Genomic DNA, 21,008 nt, shown 5'->3' on the forward strand with positions numbered 1-21,008 from the left:
AAATAGCCTTTGTCATGCATTAGCCATGCTTTTCGTGTTGTATTATTATTCATTTACTATTTCTTAACCTCCCAAAATAAATGGGGAAAAAAAAAAACATAAAAAATAGCGTCAGTTAAGTCTTAAACCTGGCTATCCTGAGATGGATGGATCCCTTCCAAATCCTTGGTAGAGTTATGCTAGAGAAACAAAGAATTTTTCTAATTAGAATAACATAAACAATGAATCTTCCAATTGGTACAACACAACTATCTTGGGATGTACAGGGTTTAGAACTCAAATAAAAAGTGAGTCAAATCCTACATAATTTTATTTCTATGAATGAGACTGAATGTCAGCCGTGGAAAAGGGAACAACAACAGCAACAGCTACAACAAAGATAGGGGCAGCAGCACAAGTAAAATGGCGGTCGCAGCAGCTTGGGGGCTAAAATGCCCTGAACCGATTGTCGCCTCAATATATGTACATTCATCTTCTAAGCATTCCACTTCGTTCTCATGAATTACAGTCCAATACACCCTTGAGTAAATTCAGGCCTTCTGCTGATATACTCCTCATAACTCGGGATTGAGGTATCTCTATCCGAGGGGGAGGGTCTGACGAAAAGCAAACCACAATAACTGTTAAATTATCACACGTGTTGCGTTTGAGTGCCTCTCTGACCAGCTCTCTTGAGCATCTTTCAGGGTCATTGTGGAGCATCAATTCTTTCCTTGCCATAGTCACAGCACATTGGCTGCTCATTACATCCCATAAGCCATCGCAGCCCATTATCAAGAACTCATCATCCTCAGTCAGGTGTGTCTCCTGCAACTCTGGCTCTGCACTTAAAGGGTAGGTAGAACCTTTGGGGCCTTTCATGTGCCAATCTCCTAATGCACGTGCCACAGATAATTGACCATTGAGGTAGCCATCATAAATGACACCACCGAGTTTCTCAATTCTAATTCTTTCAGATGTGCAATTGGGTTTATGGTCTTTTGACATCTCAATCGCTCTACCTCTCCTCCCTAACACTGCACGACAATCCCCAGCATTTGCAATTATCATTGTCCTGTGAAGGGTAAAAGATTGTCAGAGATAATCAGCCGACACTAATGCTTCTAGCCATTCAAGAATAAATGATGTAATACTAGACTTGCATTGTAGTAATTTTCCGATGTAACATCACTACTCTTAACAAAATTTTATTATTAAGACAACAAGTGAAAGGCATAGCCCAATGACACAAGACTATATTCCCTTTACGCCAAATTAAAATTTTTATGCTACTCTTTATTTTTATTTTTTTTCACACAAGATTGTTCAAAGCACGAAGAAAATGCCTTAAATTATCATTTCCCAGCAACATATAATCAAATACAGTTAATGATGTTATTATGCAATGTACTGACACAATCTTTAGAGGTGACAGACTAATTAATGCCAGATGTCGGACATGAGGAGGAGTTGCACATTTTGCCTAAACATGATAACAAAAAGAACAATAAATTTTTATCATGACCAATAGTTGGATCTAAATCCCCAATTACTCATTAAAAAAATATTTGGATCTAATCCAAAAACAAAATAGAATTAAAAGTAGCTCTGGATGTCACTTACCTGCCAAAAATAAGGGCAGTTAGAGCAGTGGTGCCAGAGGAGATATCAAGAGAACTAGCGTCAGAAAATGCATAATCAGCTTTCACAAAAGCACTTTTAATTGCCTTCTCTACACAAATTGAAAATTGAGAATCCTCAACTATGAATCTAAGGATGTTATCTCTGATAAATGATGCCGCATCTGTACCTCCATGGCCATCAAACACCTGTCCATAGAAATAGATCAGTTAATGAACACAGCCACCTTAACATGGAAATAAGCAAGCTCCAAAATCACTGTATGTATATTAACTCCATCTATTAGCCACTTTATTTCAATAATCCACAAACTCAAATTCATTCTAAATTCATAATACACAAGCACTTTAATTGAAATAGAGAGGTAGATCCTCGGGACATTTTAGGTCAGTGTATGACATAAACATGAAGTTTGGATATCTTCACACGTTTAAGGTACTTCTTCATGATTGCACTGATCTTACTACATCATAATCCATCTTTGTGACGGTTTGAGTGAATTGACTACCAAGTGGATCACATGCTTTTGAGCATCAAGTAGCAATTATGCCATATGATCTAGAGGAAGTTCATAGACATATACCGAAAGTGATAAAACATCTCCCATTATCTATCCTTTCATGGAAGAGGAGATCCATTGATAAGCTATTCCTCTAGTCAAGGACCAGGTGTACAGATGGTGTGGTAAAAAAGCAACAGGCTTACCCCATAGAAAGCCCCAGGAGAAGGGAAGTCTGCAGTTGCCCCTAGATGTTCAATAAGATTATCTATACATATGTGTTCATCTTCCATGTAATGTTTAGGACCTCTTTCTGCACAACTTCCTGAGCGGAACACGGGTAGGAAATCTGACTTTTCATCACAAAGTGATTTACCGGCAACAATACTGACATCCAAATCCTGGAGAAGGATATATGGAAAGTAGGAAAAGTTAGTTCAAGTGCATCAGCAGAAATGCAATAACAAAGGAAAAATTATATCACAGTTGCAAAGAAGTTCTGAATTTGAGTTTTCTCGCCTCAATAGTTGTGACAGCACAAAATGAGCTCACTCAAAATGAGGATTGCAATCTTTAACAGATTATATTACAGCCAGAATTTCTAGTTAGAGAACAAAATTAAAAAAACTACCCCCTCCCCTCCTGGCGGGGCAACTAATTTGCAAAATGACATCAAGGATACGACTAAGTGATCTTAAATTTTAAGCAGACATTTACAGGCTTCAGAATCTTGATGATTTCCAAAACTAAGCGAAATTTTTAAATCAGGATGTAAATATTTTAGGATAAAACTTCCCAACAATATATCCATTTAATATCATCCTACAAGATGAGATCATCAACTTCTAATGATTAGAAGTAAAAAAACTGGGGATTAACTTACCAACTCAGCTGTGGCCAGCAGCGAGCTCATGCTATGACACGTAACCGAAAGATGCCGTGGAGGTTTCCAATTTGTTATTTGTTTCAAATTATTCTCTGACGTCTGATCTTCCACAGTTGATACATTATCCTTATTATTTTGACCACCTTCTAATATAACAAACAGAGGCGAAAAATCCATACTCGCAGCCATGATCCCATACAAATCTAATTACCTCAACACAATACCTTAAGCCCTGAGGCTTAACTCAACCAAACAAACCGCGTTGCAAGATTCCCCTAAATAACTCAAGTTTAAGGGGGTTCAAAGCAAAACACACTTCAAAATTGCTTTATGGCAACAGAATCCAAGAGCAAGCAGCTTAAAATATTTGAATCTATCCAAATGGAAGCTTCACAAGCAGCCAAAATTTGCAAACTTCACTCCACGAGGTACAGAATTCCTTTAAGTTATCTAACAAAAGCAGAAAGAAGAATATATACCAAGCAAAGTAAACGCTTAAAGAAATTCCCAATTCTACCCAATCTGATTTTTGAAGTTTATAGTTCCTTGAAGGTAAAAGAAAAAGAGTCGGAGACAAACACGAAAGTATAGAAAGCAACCCTCAAATTTCAATTTTTCAAGCTTCCCACTGATCCCCAAATCTCGAACACGCTACAGAACCTAAATCAATTAGCATATCAAACCATTAAACCCCCGGTAATTTACAAAAATGTGTCGAGGAAGAAGAATCACAGTAATTACAAATCTTTCAACACAAATTGAGCACGGAACCCCAGTATAAAGTTGGATAATTTCTCACAAAAGACGATGACGATCCTGATGCTTATGCTTTTCTCTTTCGTGGTCGAATAATCGAAGAAACCCTCAGAAGAGGGCAACAGAGAGAGAGAGAGAGAGAGAGAGAAGGGGGGGGGAGGGAGATCTTACTTGTTGGAATGTGGTTGGCCACCGAGGATTCAGGTAATCGGGTGGATCTACGGTCTACCAGCTGTATTGGTGGGTATGGGGGTATTGACACGTGGTTAGACTTGGTTGGATATGCTCTGGCTCACTGATGGGCCTTGTGTTAGTTGGTGGACCGGTTCCGCCAGTGCTTCCCAACCTTTCGATCTCCCAAACAAGGAAATGGACGGTTCAACTATGTCACGTCGTCCTTAACTCCTCCAAGGTTCGTTAACGGCCGTTAGAGGGCCGGGTGCCTCTCGTTCGAAGTACCACCAATCATTTTGCAATGAGAATTTACTTGGATATAATTATTCACAATTTTTAATAAAATGATATTATTTTTTTAAAAATTTATAACAATTGTGTCTAATTCTGGAATCTTCACGTCTTTTATAATACTAGGCTGTGTGTGTTTTAATTTAGAAAATATTTTATCTCTTTATATATATAAGAATTTTGAATTTGATATAGTCATGGGTATGTACATCTCAGATATTTCTATTAAAAAAATAGATAAATATGAAATCCATAAAAAATTATTTTTTTATAATAGATTCCACTTCTTTTTCAAATAGAATGCACAATGCTTACATACTGTATAATTATATATAATATTATTCATAAAAATTATATTCTCACATCGGTGTGTAAAGTGGTTATTATAATTGTTTTATCTTTTAAGTTGCATGGACTTCCTTGAGTCGATCCATTAACTTAAAATTTTAATGGTCTCACCACTTCTACAAAATTCCCAAAAACCACATCTCTACAAGGTTTTTAAAAAAACAATAGATAATGTTTTAATCCTTAAACTCAAATTCAATTTGTTGAATTTTGTAGACAAGATTATAAATAAAAGACAAGTATGGTTTACTCAAAAAATCATAATTTTTAATTTGGCTTTTTATAAATTGCTTGTCTTCCTAATTACTATTTACTTGAATGATATAATCTTAATATAATTAATTTATTATTAACTTGAATTTATGAAAATTTATAAGATTTCATTAGTTGAATTTGTTTCATTTAAGAAAATAATCAATCAATTTATCAACAATTTTGAATTTATTGAAAATTAAATAAACTATTCGTAAACATAAAATCTAAAACAATCATGTAATTAGATGAATGAATACTAAATAACGTACACAACTTGAATATTGAATAATCAATGTCTCATTTCTCCGCCGGTGGGGGGGAGTGGTCGGGGTGGGAGGTGTTGAATGGCCAAGAGTAGAAGCTGGAATCGACCGGGAAGATGACATGTCGGAGAGCCTGCCTGCATACCAACACACATATGAGCTCAATGATTTGTTTTTTGTAACAAGTCTATTGAAAAAAGGCTAGAAAAATTAGGGTTTGCTCTCTTCGAGGAGAGCTCCTCTAGAGATGAGAGAATGAGAGATAGAGAGAAAAGATAGAAGATGACAAAAAGTCTGAATTCATTTAGCATGCCATAGCAAAGGATATTGTCCAACTTAAAAAGGTGTCAGCTGGCTAACGGTCAGGAAACAAACAAAATAAGCTAACAATAAAAGCAACAGACCATAGAGGCCATATTGTCGTAAAGCCAAACGGCCAGAATAAAGAAATACAAATATAAAATAACTGGGCCCCAGGGGAACACACTCCCAGCCCATTAACGAAAATAAAGCAAATCTGGTGATAAAGCTTGGCCCAGTCCAGCCCTTCTGTTGACTCCCAAATGACTAAGACTTCTGTTAATCTCATCCTACTTCACGTGTTTGACCGACACACATTCTCGAGAATTCCTCTCTTTTTCCTTTCCCGAACTCAATCATGCCCTTTCTAGTAGAATCATAGATCGGTTTGATTAAGTCGTGTAACAACCCTCCCTTCTTCAAAACACCTTACCCGCAAGGTGTGGGAAATCCTCTCTCAGCTTCAAATATTTCTCCCACGTCGCTTCACTGTTGTCCTGGCCTTGCCATCGCACCAAAACTTCGGCCTTTACTTGATTACCCACCTTCACCATTCGGCATGCTAGTATCTCAGCAAGCTCTGGGCAGAGGACTCTATCGTGGTCTACTGGAGGGAGATCGCGCATGGCTGTTGTTGAAGACCCGATTTTCTTTTTGAGTAAAGATACATGAAAAGTGAGGTAGATCTGTGCATGTGGTAGTAGATCTAGTCTGTAAGCAACCTTATCCACCATTTGGATAATCTGAAACGACCTAAAAAATTTCAGAGCTAGCTTGAGATTTCGACGGAGAGCCACCATAGCTTGCTTGTACGGCTGGAGTCTGAGGTAAACCCATTCCCCTTCTGTGAATTCCCTCTCTTTCCTTCTCAGATTGGCGTATTTTTTCATTTGGTCTTGGGCTTTTTGTAGGTTGTGTTGGATGACCCATGAAATTCGGTCCCTATTTTGGAGGTGTTCTTCCACTGCTGCAACCCTTGTAGTGCCTGGTATATATTCTAACCAACGGGGAGGGGGGTATCCATATAGTGCCTCAAAGGGGGTTAATTTGGTTGACTCGTGTGGGGAAGAATTATACCACCACTCAGCTAGTGGTATCCATGTTACCTAGTCCCTAGATCTGTCACCTGAGAAGCATCTTAGAAAATTTTCAAGGGTTTTATTTACAGCCTTTGTCTGACCATCCGTTTGAGGGTGGTAGGTTGTACTAAATGCCATTTGGACCCCTTGTAAACTGAATAGCTCATGCCAAAATTTGCTTGTGAAGGTCCTGTCTCTATCCAAGACTATTGAGAGGGGTAAGCCATGTAATTTAAAGATATGTTTGATGAACAAACTAGCGAGGTCTTAGGCAGTGTATGGGTGCTTTAGGGGTGTTATGTGGCAGTATTTTGTGAGTCTATCAACTACTACTCATAAGCTGTTAAACCCCTGAGAATTAGGCAAACCCTCAACAAAGCCTATCGTGATGTGTGTCCAAGGTTGAGTGGGAATGGGAAGGGGCTGTAATAACCCATTTGACAGATTTAACTCTTTGACAGAGGTCACATTCTCTGATAAACTGCTTGACCTCACTCTTTAGACCTGGCCAATAAAATCCCTCCTCATCCTCTAAATGGCTTTATCAAAACCTGAGTGTCCCCCCATGGGCTGCTATGGCCCAATTCCAACAAACAAGTCTTAAACTCCTTATGTTGGGGAATGTACAGCCTTTGTTTGTATATAAGTAAATCTGACCTCATTGTATACTTGGGGCCTAATTTATCTTCCTTAAAAAGAGAGATTAGAGCTTGTACCTTAGGGTCAGTTTCGTAGGCAGCCTTTAGGTCTTCTAGCCATTCCACAGTGGGGAAGGAAATGAGCATTAATGTCCCTTCTTCATTTTGCTCCTTTTTGGATAGGGCATCACTAACTTTGTTCTCAGCCCTTTTTTTGTATTCCACAATAAAGTCATACCTCAACAATTTGGAAACTTTTTATTGCATTGGAGTTCCTACTCTTTGGTCCAAAAGATGCTTGAGGCTTTGTTGATCCGTCTTAACTTTGAAAGTTCCCCCAAGTAGATACAGTCTCCATTTCACCACTGCACTCACAAGTGCAAATAGTTCCTTCTCGTAAGTGGATAAGTGTAGAGCCTTCCCTTTTAGTGATTGGCTGAAATACGCAATGAGTCTCCCTTGTTGCATAAGGATAGCCCCAATAGTTATGCCCGAAGCGTCACATTCGATAGTAAATGGTGTTGTAAAATCTGGTAAAGCTAGCACCGGGGGGCAAGACACAGCTTCCTTTAACTTGTGGAAAGCTATTTTAGCTTCCTCACTCCACTTGAATCCATCATTTCTCAACATTCTAGTTAGTGGGCTAACGATGTCTCGTAGCCTTTAATGAATCTCCTGTAGTATCCGGTCAGCCCCAAGAATCAGCGTAATGCCTTGATAGATCCGGGAAGGGGCCATTCTTGCATGGCTTGTAATTTTTCTGGATCCGCCTTCACCCCTTGTCCAGAAATTAAGTGTCCCAAGTAGGCTATCTCCTTGCACCCAAACCTGCATTTAGAAAGCTTAGCAAACAACTTGTGCTCTTTTAAAGTTTCGAGAGTCACCTGCAAATGCCTTAAATGGTCAGTTTCAGATTTACTGTAAATCATTATATCGTTAAAGAATATCAGTATAAACTTCCTCAAATGAGGTTTGAACACCTTGTTCTCAAGCTTTGGAAAGTAGAAGGGGCATTAGTTAGCCCGAAGGGCATCACTAAGAATTCATAATGACCCTCATGGGTCCTAAAGACTGTTTTGTGTATATCAGAGGGTTTCACTCGAATTTGGTGGTAATCCGACCTTAGATCTAGTTTAGAAAAGATCATGGCACCATGCAACTCATCCATCAACTCCTCCACTACAGGAATATGAAATTTATCCTTAATAGTGACTACATTAAGGCCCCTATAGTCCATACATAACCTCCACGACCCATCCGCTTCCTAACCAACAACACCGGGGAAGAGTAGTGACTTTGGCTAGGCCTTATTGCTCCTGAATGTAACAATTCACTGACTATCTTTTCAATTGGAAATATAGGTAATGGTAAGGGCGCATGGAAATGGGTTTGGTGTTGGGTATGAGATTTATAGAATGGTCATGGGTTCGGGTGGGGGGGTAGGCCTTTTGGCTCCTTAAACACTTAAGGATATTCTTTGAGTATTCTCTTTATAGTTGCTGGAATTTGATCTTCAACTGGTTTGTTTTCACCTTCCATGACATGTAAAATTATGCCCCTTTTCTCCAGTTTATTAAAGACATTTAGAGAGCCTTCCTCAATCAATCTTTTTGCTGTCAACCCTTGTAACTACACTATTTTTCCCTTAACAGAAAATTTCATGGTAAACTTTTGAAAGTCCCACAAAATAATACCCAACTCCTGTAGCCAATGGATGCCTAGCACCATATCACAACCTGCTAGGACTAATACATGCACCTCAACTATAAAGTTGGTACCCTGAATGTTAACACTCACTCTCTTGAACTTCCCTTCACTAGGTAGGATTTCCCCGCTTGCCACCTTCACTTTTACTTTCTCTTCAAGATTAATGGGTAGTTTGACTCGGTTTAACACAGCTGGATCCAAAAAATTGTGGGTTGATCCAGTATCTATGAGTATTGTCAAGCACTGAGGTCCAATCTTCCCGATCACTCTCATGGTTTTTGAGTTTTGGGATCCTGTTAAGGCATGGAGAGATATTTTTGGGTTTATGGCTAGGTCTAGTTCTGTTTTTAAAATGTTTGGATTCTCTACCTCACCCACGGTTTCCTCCATATCCCCTTCTTTTTCAGATTCAAACAACACCTCCTCTAACAGGTAAAACTTTAGGTTTTGGCATTTATGTCCTATTGTCCACTTAGAGTCACAATGGTAGCATAATTCATTTTTCCTTATTTCTTTCATTTGGTTTTGGCTTATTTTTTGGATCTGCAGGTTAGGTTTGGGAAATTTTTTGGGAGGTTCACTGTTGGGTAGGTTGGGTCTTTTGAGTATTTCTGGATCAGGTGAATACATAAAACCAAATCTGTTTGGTTTCTTGGAGAGGTTCACTTTTTCCTCTTGTATTTTTGCTAGACTATAAGCTATGGTTAGATTTGGTGGGTACATTCTAACAGTTAGTCTAATCTCATCTTTTAGACCACTGAGAAAACAACTTAGCTTATATTGCTCCGATAAGCCCCTCGGTCTATTAGATAAATATTCAAATTTATCCTTATATTCCTCCACCGTATTGCTTTGTTTTAACCGACTCAAAGACTCCATTGGGTCATCATACCCGTTTGGACCAAACCTGGCCAACAAGGCCTTAGTCATATACTCCCATTCAAGTTCTTGTCCTGATTCTTCTCAATCTTGAAACTAAGTTAAAGCTTTACCACTCATGTGAAATGAGACTTACTTAACTTTCTGTTGTGGCAGGGTGTTATGAAAAACAAAGAATTGTTGTACCTAGTAGATCCATCCAGTTGGATCATCTTCATGAAAAGTTGGGAAGTCAAGCCTTACAGTCCTTGTCTGCACATCACCTGCATGCCTCCTGTCCCCATCTTCCTCGTGATCATGCAGTTCTGAAGAAGATCCTCTAGAGTTGTGATTGCAACCCTTCTTCTACAACCCTCTCGATATTATTGCTATCTATTGTAGCATTGTATCCATCTATCTTTTTATTAACAGCATTCCGGTTTCCATAGTTTTATATTGGCCATTTGTATTTTTTTTTTAGGTTGCTCAGTCCTTCTTGTAAGTCCTTGAGCCTTGTGTTGTTTGCCATTACTGAAAAGGGTAAAGCAGGATTTCATAGGAGGTGTCTCTGGTACCACTTTGTAACAAGCCTATTGAAAAAAAAGGCTAGAAAAACTAGGGTTTGCTCTCTTCGAGGGGAGCTCCTCCAGAAATGAGAGAATGAGAGATAGGGAGAAAAGATAGAAGATGACAAAAAGTCTGAATTCATTTAGCATGTCGTAGCAAGGATATTGTCCAGCTTAAAAAGGTGTCAGCTGGCTAACAGTCAGAAAACAAACAAAATAAACTAACAATAAAAGCAACAGACCATAGAGGCCATATTGTCGTAAAGCCAAATGGCCAGAGCAAAGAAATACAAACATAAAATAATTGAGTCTTAGGGGAGCACACTCCCAGCCCATTAACGAAAATAAAGCAAATCTAGTGATAAAGCTTGGCCCGGTCCAGCCCTTTTGTTGACTCCCAAACGACTAAGACTTTTGTTAATCTCATCTTACTTCACGTGTTTGACTGACACACCTTATCGAGAATTCCTCTCTTCTTCCTTTCCCAAACTCAATCACGCCCCTTCTAGTAGAATCCTAGATTGGTTTGATCAAGTCGTGTAACATTTTCATTTTCCCGTCTATAAAATTAAAGAGAAAAAAGAGTGTAAAGAAAAAATTCCATTACAATAAAAGTAAAGAAACAGACTATACTTGCTTATGGGCTGTAATCATATGTTCACTTTATTCTTTCCTTCCCCAAATTGCTAAATTCTAACGTAATATTTGATGAAAGTGAATTTATGAAAAGATTTAACATATTACATCAAATTATATTAATTTATGAGTTTATTTTTATAAAATTTCTTTATAGATATAATACTTCTCTAAACTTGATAAAAAATAAAAAATAAAAGATTCAAATTGGCTTATTAATTTAATTAAAAGTGAAATTTTTAAATGAAACATGATATATTTAATTAAATTTATCAAAATGCTAATATCAACGGTATTTTAAATTATTTATTATATAGTACTTTATAATATGTTTTTTTTTTTAATTTCTCCTTACAGTTATATGGTGTTTGTCCGCTTCATCAGGATTAAAAAGTTCGAGCTACCGATTCTCTGTTACATCTGAGCATTTATTTATTTTTTGATACATCTGAGCATTTATTAAATTCCAAAGAGATTGACCGTGATTTTGAACGTTACCTCTCAATTTTTGTCCCTTGTTCTTTAAATAATTTACGTGAGGGGGTAGTTATAGGTTATTACCTATTTATTATTTGTAGTGTATTTAAAATTTTTTATTTTTTATCATTTTATTTTAAGCATTTTTTTAACATTTTTAATCATTAAAAAAAATTTAAAATATATATAATTTTATTAATAGTCTTTTTTTAATCATTAAATAAAAAAATTTTAAAAAATCAAATAAATAAATAATAATAAATAAATAGTAGAAAGGTACCCCAAAAAAAACAAAAGTGGTTCTCGAGCATGTTTAGATTCTCACGTGTCGGACACACCAGCATAGCGTGCTGTCTCAGTGTCACTTTCCCAGAATAAATTCCTCAGCTTTTGTTTTTAGAGAAATGATTTGTATAAATTTTAGACAAGTTTCGTATAAGATTTTATAAAAAATTAAATTTTATTTTAAAAATTATAAAAAAAATTATTATTTATTAGTCTATTATTTTATAAAAAATTTATATAGACTTATCTATTTGAGATTTAAATCTTTCGTTACTCTTTATTTTTGTGTGCCTTTTTCCCCACGTGAATGTCGTGAATTGCAATTTGTGGTAGTCGTTACTGTTCCTGACCTGTGAGTTATATTTCGTTTCCCCCCCGCCCGCCCGCCCGGGCTATCCCCTCTCTCTCGGTGGGGATTATACTACTTGGCTGAGTGGATTGCTTTCTCATTAATGGTCCCATCTCTCTCGGTGGGGATTATACTACTTGGCTGAGTGGATTGCTTTCTCATTAATCTGTAAGATTCTGATTTTTTTATGATAATACGCTAGCTTTCCTTTTTTTTTGGTTGTTTTTCCATTGTTATATTGGTCGACGAGAAGCCTGAAGGAAAGATATGAAATGAAATGGAGTATGGGTCATTGGTTTTGTCGAGACTGAGGCTTTGGTCTGTGTCTTTTATACGCATTCTGACACTTCAATTTTCTTTTTCAGATGGAAATCATTTAATACGAGCTCTGATGGGTAATTCTATGTTATCAATTCTGTACAAAGGCTTTGGCGGAAATCCTGCGTAAGATTAATATTGGGTCAGGTGAAGAAATTGTTGTGCCTCTCAAAATGAATCTTATTTGCTTTATTTTGTCGCTGTTTCTCTATTTTGGGCTGTCCACATATGGGTTTAGTAAGAATGTTTCTTCAAGACCTGCTGTTGTGAATATTGGAGCTCTTTTTACGTTTGAATCTACCATAGGAAGAGTCGCCAAGATTGCCATTGAGGAAGCTGTGAAAGATGTCAACTCCGATTCCAGCATTCTCCATGGAACAAAACTTGCTGTAACTATGCAAGATTCCAATTGCAGTGGGTTTTTTGGCATGGTTGGAGGTACTTTATTTTACTAAGTTTCTTGAACGATTTAGCTTATTTTTATTATAGGCAAGTATTCTGTTCCCAAAAGAATCTAACAATCCTAATCACATGGCCTGACTGCTATGTCAAATTACAGCTTTGCAATTTATGGAGACTGATATAGTTGCCATCATCGGCCCGCAATCTTCCGTAGTTGCGCATATTATATCCCATGTAGCAAATGAACTCCAAGTTCCTCTATTATCGTTTGGGGCCTCAGATCCCACCCTCTCTTCCCTTCAGTTTCCCTTTTTTGTTAGAACAAGACCGAGCGATTTGTACCAAATGACAGCAGTGGCTGACGTTGTTGATTATTATGGTTGGAAGGATGTAATTGCCATTTTCATTGACGATGACTACGGACGGAATGGTGTGTCAGCATTAGATGATAAACTAGCAGAGAGGCGCTGTAGAATTTCCTACAAGCAGGGAATTAGCCCTGGGTCTGAAGTTAATCGGGGTGACATTATGGATCTTCTTATCAAGGTTGAATTAATGGAGTCTCGAATTATTGTTCTGCATGTAAATCCTGATTCAGGATTTATGGTTTTCTCTGTAGCACAATATCTTGGAATGATGGGAAATGGCTTTGTATGGATAGCTACTGATTGGCTCTCCTCTGTTTTAGATTCTGCTGCTCCTCTTCCTTCAGAGACAATGGATTCAATACAAGGAGTTCTTGTTTTGCGCCAACATACACCATATTCAGATAGAAAAAAAGCTTTTTTCTCTAGGTGGAAAAAGTTAACTGGTGGTTCTTTGGGATTGCATTCATATGGTCTTTCTGCTTATGATTCTGTTTGGCTGCTTGCCCATGCTATTGATGCATTTTTTAACCAGGGAGGGGTGATTTCTTTTTCTAATGATTCTAGGTTGCAGTCTGCATTAGGTGACAATCTCCACCTTGAAGCAATGAATATTTTTGATGATGGAATTCTACTGTTGCAGAGCATCCTGCAGAGTAACCTTGTTGGTTTGACAGGTCCTATTAAGTTTAATTCAGATAAGTCTCTTATTCGTCCTGCATATGATATCATTAATGTCATAGGAACTGGGTTTCGACGGATTGGTTACTGGTCAAACTATTCTGGCTTATCAGTTGTGGATCCTGAGACGCTCTATGCAATGCCACCTAATCATTCAAGTGCAAACCAGCAACTATACAGTGTTATCTGGCCAGGAGAAACATTATTGAAGCCCCGTGGATGGGTTTTCCCAAACAATGGGAAGCAACTGAAAATTGGTGTACCTAATCGAGCTAGTTACCGAGCATTTGTATCACGAGTGCAGGGAACTGATATGTTTAAGGGTTTCTGCATAGATGTATTTACAGCTGCTGTAAACTTGTTACCTTATGCTGTTCCATACCGATTTGTCCCTTTTGGAAATGGTCTCGAAAACCCAAGCTACACAGAGCTTGTAAATATGATCACAACTGGTGTGAGTATTACTTTACAAAATTATAATTATATAAATTCATTCTTTTTCACTGGCTAAATCTCTCATTTCCTTGTAATAGGATTTTGATGCTGCTGTTGGTGACATTGCAATTGTCACAAATCGAACAAGAATTGTGGATTTTACACAGCCATATGCTTCATCTGGACTTGTTGTTGTGGTCCCATTAAAAAAAAAAAACTCTGGTGCTTGGGCTTTCCTGCGGCCATTTAGTCGAAATATGTGGATTGTCAGTGCTTGTTTCTTCCTTTTGATTGGCACTGTTGTGTGGATTCTGGAGCATAGAACAAATGATGAGTTCAGGGGCCCTCCTAAAAAACAACTTATAACCATTCTATGGTGAGTTATTGGTTGCTGCAATTACTTCATGTCTATATATTGGTATGTATTATATATGGACAAAAAAGCCTATAATTAACTAGGATAATACATCTCTTGATAGTGGAATGGTGGGGGATGGTTGGGGGAGACATCAATCAAGTTGATTGGTCTGGGTTGACATGTTCTTGTAGACGCATTTGGCATTCTCCTTACTGTATGTTAAGAGCTTCTTTTGCCATTCATACAGAGCTTCTTGTAAAAAAAATTGGCCCACCGTAAACAGAAAATGTAGGGACACAAGGAAGCCAAATTGTTCACTAAATCAAGAGCTTTCCATGTCTGATACGTAAAATGGGCTCCACTATGTTGAAATTTCGTGTAGGTGTCTGGGGGGGTTGGGAAGTAGGGTTTCATGGTTTTCTTTTCTTTACCCTGCCTCCTGCCATATGGCTAATTTCTACTCTTTTTTCTATTAATACCACCGAGGTGTATTAACTATTAAGGGGCCTCTAAATCATGTCTCATGATTTATAGATTGTTTAGATGGTCACCTTCTAAACCCATAGATTGATTGAAAAGGGAAACCCATAGAACATCTTCCTAACATTCTAAATAATTTGTTTCTGATCCATCTCCTGTTTGCTAAACTTGCAGGTTTAGCCTCTCAACTATGTTTTTTGCCCATAGTAAGTAGAAATCAGGTCCTTGACTCCTTTCATAAGCATAGTGCAGCATTTTTAATATTAAAATTGCCACCTCTATTCCTTTTGCAGGAGAAAACACTGTGAGCACCCTTGGTCGAATGGTGCTAATCATATGGCTCTTTGTGGTATTGATAATCAACTCAAGCTATACTGCGAGTCTGACATCAATCCTCACAGTGCAGCATCTGTCTTCGCCTATTAAAGGGATTGAAAGCTTGAAGATGAGTGAGGAGCAAATAGGGTACCAAGTGGGCTCCTTTGCTGAACATTATTTGGAGGAACTTGGCATATCCAGATCTAGGCTTGTTGCCCTTGGATCACCTGATGCATATGCTTTAGCCCTTCAGCGCGGTCCTGAAAAAGGCGGTGTTGCAGCGATTGTTGATGAACTTCCTTATGTAGAACTATTCCTCTCCAGCCAGTGCAAATTCAGGGTTGTAGGTCAAGAGTTCACCAAAAGCGGCTGGGGTTTTGTGAGTATCTGTTTTGCAGAGGGATTTTTAATGAGAATTTTAGATAACATATATTTCAAATTATAACAGGAAGAGATCTATTGAAATTATTCTAAAAGGCTGAAAAATACTCCTTTATATGGTAACTGATACACTGCTATCTACTTGATCAAAGACAGATGTACTTTAGTAAATCTGTATCTAGATTCCAACCTGTAGTAAATAAAGACACACTTAAGTTTGATGTTTTTTCATTTCCTTTTCCTTTCTTTCACATGATAGGCATTTCCTCGGGACTCTCCTTTAGCAATTGACATGTCAACTGCTATTCTACAACTGTCGGAGAATGGTGATCTTCAGCGGATCCATGATAAGTGGTTGATGCGAAGTACTTGCAGTTTAGAGACTGCTGAAATTGAATCAGATCAGCTTCAACTTAAAAGCTTCTGGGGTCTCTTTCTTATTTGTGGGATAGCTTGCTTCTTTGCTCTCTTCATATATTTCTTGCAGATTATGCAGCAGTCATGCCGAACTGCCCCCTCTGAATCTATCTCAGCTGGTCCAAATAACTCAATTTCTGGGCGTGTCAGGAGATTGTTGTCATTGATGGATGAGAAAGTAGACCACTCAAATAGTGGAAGTAAAAGAAGGAAAGTGGAAAGATCATTATCTGAAAGTTCCAAGGACAGTGAGTGGGTAAGTAGGAGACAGACTGGAATGACTACTGGGACCAACATCAGCTCAAGCAATTAACTTCGTTTTTCATTTGGGGCATCCCTAATCATAGTATCATTACATGTGAGTGATTTATATTTTTGTGTGATCATATCATTTATATTTGTTTAGCACCATAAGAAAGCACCTTTATTTTATAAGAATAACTCTGGAAGCATTTTGCTTTCCAAGATCTTGTTTCAAGGATTTCAATGCATATTTCAAGTCAAGGGATTTCAACGTGCTTCTTACTTTGTGCTTGTTGTGTGAGTGTCCACAGGCACACATACAGATAAATACATAAATATGTAGACGCATACATCTCAGATACACACCCATGGACATTGCACATTCCTTGTTTTCATCTCTCTAATCCTTTTGTTTATGCTGTACTTTCAGGATTTGTTACGCTTTGTCCTAACCACGGCTTTAGGCATCAATTTTACTTTGTACACTACCGCTCCCAAGCTCACAGCATTTGCCACTCTTTATGTGCTTGACAACTGATCGTACCATGTTTTGTACAAGTCCTTTCGAGTTCCTCCTGTCTGAGAGCTTCAGCACAAATTAATTCAGCATATTTTGGTACCTCAAACCAGTCCTGGGAAGCTCCTACAACATCAATCGAGGAAAAATACTGCTTGCTGATTATGTAAACATGTTTTGTGAGACAGTATTGCGATATTAAGCCAAGACCTGTTTCACGTATTCTTTTGTGAAATTGATTTCTACTTGCAATACCTCATCACATTCACGTACTTCATAACTTATTGATTCGCATTACAACCATGGACACATCATGTGGAATTGTCTCGTCTCCGCCCCATTTCTTACGCCTATGGCATGAACGCATCATGTGGAATGGTATTGATGGGAAATACTAACGAATCATATGAAGTCACGTCAGTTTGTAAGTTTATTTTTATATAATTTTTTTTGTATTTGTAGCACTTCTCTTAATTGTTTGATGATTTGAACTTAAATAATAACTTATAGCAAGCTGATCCTCATTTGTAAGACCGAACCCTTAATTGGATTTCAAGGCCCATTCGAGAGCCAAACCAAAACATGAGCTGAACGAAAAACAATAAGTGTGTTTAGTTACCAAACCTATCTCGACTCTTCATTATAACTTTTTTAAAATTTAACATAAAATATAATAAAAAAATCAACTTTTTTAAATTTTAAAATAATAATAATATTAAAAAATAATATTCTAATAATATTTTATCATCTCAATTCAACTCAACTCAGTTCAACATTCAAACGCAATTTAAAATATACCACAATTTAACAGAACAAGTCAAAAACCGGTTCGGTTCGGTTCGATTCTAACAGTTAATTGGGTTGTAGGCACAACTATTGAAACAGTAATATTTCACGGACGTGGCTCCTCATTGACCATCCTTATTTTAAAAGTTACGTTAGTCTGATGATTTTGTAACCTCTGATCTCCCTCAACCTTGATTACAACATAAGGGTAAATAAAATGAAACAGTACTGAAATCTCGGCCCTTGCTAGGCAATTAGCCAAAGTAGATGAGGTTTAGCCAGCCATCTAAGCTTCATAAACTTTGCATTCCTCATCAGCCGGGTTTGTCTTGCAGAAGTCCTCTAATGGGTCACCACTTCCTGCTACAGGTGAACCTGGCCACTTGCTTGCTACTAGATGAGCCAAATCAACAACCCTTTGGCTGCAAACAAAATCACACAATTTGTTAGGAAATATTCAAAGTTATTAAACAAAACAAATACTCTTGCATATATATTAATGAACTCGAAATTAATAGCAAACTACGTTATAAGTTTGAACCATGTTACCTGTATCCCCATTCATTGTCGTACCAGGCAACCACCTTGACCATATCATCACCCATGACCATGGATAATGAAGAGTCAATGGTGGAAGAAACATCAGTGCACCGAAAGTCTACTGAAACAAGAGGGACATCACACACAGCCAATATGCCCTTCAATGGTCCCTCGGCTGCTTTTCTGAAAGCTGCATTAACATCCTCTGCTGTTATGCCCTTCTTCGCAACATTCACAACAAGGTCAACAACTGACACGTTAGGTGTAGGCACACGGAGTGCAATGCCATTCAGCTTGCCCTTGAGCTGGGGTAGCACTAAAGACACGGCCTTTGCAGCACCTGTGCTTGTCGGGACTATATTCAGGGCTGCAGCCCTGGCTCTCCTCAGGTCCCTGTGTGAAGCATCCAAAAGCCTCTGAAGATACACAATGTAGGTCATGACTTTGTTATTCATGAACATCATTTGATCTTTTAAATTATTAGAATATTGTGTTAAATTAAAATAGCAGCTATATATTAGACCCTACAGAGATGAAAGAAATTTTGTGTTTGATTGTCTACCTGGTCTCCGGTGTAGGAATGAGTGGTGGTCATGGTTCCCTTGACAATGCCTGCAACATAGTGCTGTCTTAAAGAAGATGTACTTTTACAAAAGAATAGTAATTAATATTTATATACCTATTTTATAACCCATTTTGTAACCAACCAATGTAATGATGCCACCTCATAAAAAAAATACTAAACAAATTTTATTTGAATTTCAAAGTTTACATAAATGTCTTCCATTTAAAAGAAAAAATGTGAAAAGAGATGTGAAAAAGGTTGTATATATGTATATTAATACTAATGCAGTGGAATTTTATGAGCCCTTACCAAATTCTTCATCAATGACCTTCACAAAAGGAGCCAGACAGTTTGTAGTGCAAGAAGCATTGCTGTGAATGGTTAAAAGATTTCATAACAGTTTAGAACATACCATCTAAGAGGTAACTTAAGAAATCAATTGGCTCAAGCAAACTGATAACTGTTTCAATAGTTTGATAGACTACTTGGGACTACTGACCTTACAATATTAGCAACCTCATGGTCGTAATCCTTTTCGTTTACCCCAACAACATAGGTTGGAATGTCAGCGCCTTTAGCTGGAGCAGTAATGATGACTTTCTTGGCACCAGCTTGGATGTGTTTCCCAGCACCCGGGCCATCTACAAACACTCCTGTTCCCTATAGAACAAATTGTTGGCAATCGTCTAAGGTCTGTCAAAAGTTGAGCCAACTTGGAAATTTCTTCACTTGGGTTACAGAAATTTGTTATGTAAATCGTGAAAAATCGCCACTTGTCTACACAACTTAAAGCTAGTAGTGGAGTATTGAATGCAAGCCTACCTCGATAACAATGTCAATGCCAAGCTCAGCCCAAGGGAGCTTGAGAGGGTCCCTGTTAGAGACAACCTTGACAGGCTTACCATCAACGGTGATGGTTTCATTGTCAAGTATTTTCACATCTGCTTTGAAAGTTCCCAGCATAGAATCATATTTTAGCAGGTGTGAAGCCTGTGTTTGCAATCATAAATGAAAATTATCAATACTAACCAAGTTTATTCCCCAAAAGCACAGCATCGATCAGAATTTATAAATAAAGTTCTTACGTTCTTGACACCACCGCTGTCGTTGACAACAATAACATCGAGGGGTGAGTTTTTGCGGCCATGCCAACATCGGAGGAAGTTCCTGCCAATGCGTCCAAATCCGTTGATTGCCACCTTCAGTTTGGCCACTGTTTCTCCTCTTACTGGAGCTGATTCGGTTGTCTGATTTCAAGAACAGCATACTTGTTAGTGGCAATTTAATTGGGGGAATTCTTCAGTGAATTGTAAATCTTATGCATCCCACTTACAAGCTTTACATGAAATTTTTAGTGAATGTGGCAGTTTGGCATGGTTATTCTAATAGATAATTGCTTGTTTTCCAAAATTTTAAACTCTGCGCAGAGTGAAGATCTTTCCTGAAAAGTCTTACATGAGCTAGTTATAGTATGTGAATAGGTCTAAGCTTGTGAAACATGTTAATTATGCAGAGTACAAGAGGGGGCTAAGTAAGGTTGTAAAACAAACCAAGCTACTTGAACTTGGATCAAGGCTGCTTTGATAAGTCTGGCCTATACTTTCGGCTCCACATTTGTTAAGGCAAAGCCTTTTTTTTTAATCGAAAGTTTAGAGGCTTGCATGTTAGATATGCTTGAAGTTATGGTGTCAAAAAGCATCAGATTTATCAATGGATTACTGAAACAAAAACAACAATCAAGTCAATCCTACTGCTAAACATGCACATATCCGAAGGAGTAATAAGATAACCTTGGGAGTAAGTTGGGCAGCCACGACATCGAAGAAGGATGACTCTCTACCACTCTTGGCGTAGGTCATGCATTTACTGGATCTTAGGCCAGAGTACTCAGCCATTCCAACCCTCTGCAAGACCAAAATGAATTGAACATCCCGTAAAAATATAAAGCTACAGTCTAACGACCAAGGGAGTGATCAAAGAGACCTTGGAGAGGCATTGGGTGGGGAAAGAGGGGGAATTCCTTGAAGGGAGCCTTGTGTTGGTTGGTATTCTTGAAGAAGCTAGAGCAGCGTGGCTGGCCATGTCTGCAACTAAAGCTAAGTGATAGAACTCCCTCGTATTTTATACGGTACTATTCCGTTTTTTCAGTTAATATATCAACTTTCATGCAGAGTCGTGAGTTCATTGTAATCATTAAAAAAAACTATGGTCACAA

General features: G+C 37.9%; 3 protein-coding genes across 5 annotated transcripts; 1 reads left to right on the forward strand and 2 right to left on the reverse strand.

Moving 5' to 3' along the window:
- Positions 1–177: 177 nt before the first annotated feature.
- LOC121262695 (probable protein phosphatase 2C 27) lies at positions 178–3,965 on the reverse strand. The gene is made up of 5 exons (XM_041165283.1): positions 3,805–3,965; positions 3,003–3,665; positions 2,326–2,520; positions 1,603–1,808; positions 178–1,054 (listed from the first exon to the last, which is right to left on the reverse strand). The coding sequence occupies exons 2-5, from the start codon at positions 3,192–3,194 to the stop codon at positions 496–498; spliced, it is 1,152 nt and encodes a 383-aa protein (XP_041021217.1). The 5' UTR covers positions 3,195–3,665; positions 3,805–3,965; the 3' UTR covers positions 178–495.
- Positions 3,966–12,094: 8,129 nt separating this feature from the next.
- On the forward strand, positions 12,095–17,142 carry LOC121263493 (glutamate receptor 3.3-like). Of its 3 annotated transcripts, none has more exons than XM_041166408.1 (8): positions 12,095–12,155; positions 12,353–12,743; positions 12,865–14,207; positions 14,287–14,564; positions 15,201–15,232; positions 15,320–15,723; positions 15,985–16,500; positions 16,816–17,142. In XM_041166408.1, exons 2-7 carry the CDS (start codon positions 12,479–12,481, stop codon positions 16,453–16,455), a joined length of 2,793 nt encoding a protein of 930 aa, XP_041022342.1. In that variant the 5' UTR covers positions 12,095–12,155; positions 12,353–12,478; the 3' UTR covers positions 16,456–16,500; positions 16,816–17,142. The 3 variants fall into 3 exon arrangements, 2 of the variants coding, with proteins under 2 accessions (XP_041022342.1, XP_041022341.1); XM_041166407.1 differs by having other exon boundaries at positions 15,985–16,398; XR_005940273.1 differs by lacking the exon at positions 16,816–17,142 and having other exon boundaries at positions 15,320–15,844; positions 15,985–16,117.
- A 636-nt stretch (positions 17,143–17,778) lies between these two features.
- On the reverse strand, positions 17,779–20,959 carry LOC121262653 (glyceraldehyde-3-phosphate dehydrogenase B, chloroplastic). Its single transcript, XM_041165220.1, has 9 exons — positions 20,777–20,959; positions 20,584–20,697; positions 19,879–20,040; positions 19,616–19,783; positions 19,293–19,453; positions 19,103–19,164; positions 18,791–18,840; positions 18,238–18,644; positions 17,779–18,110 (listed from the first exon to the last, which is right to left on the reverse strand). Exons 1-9 carry the CDS (start codon positions 20,873–20,875, stop codon positions 17,975–17,977), a joined length of 1,359 nt encoding a protein of 452 aa, XP_041021154.1. The 5' UTR covers positions 20,876–20,959; the 3' UTR covers positions 17,779–17,974.
- Between the last annotated feature and the right edge of the window lie 49 nt (positions 20,960–21,008).

The sequence above is a fragment of the Juglans microcarpa x Juglans regia genome, chromosome 4S (assembly GCF_004785595.1).
Source record: "Juglans microcarpa x Juglans regia isolate MS1-56 chromosome 4S, Jm3101_v1.0, whole genome shotgun sequence".
Taxonomy (NCBI): Eukaryota; Viridiplantae; Streptophyta; class Magnoliopsida; order Fagales; family Juglandaceae; genus Juglans; species Juglans microcarpa x Juglans regia.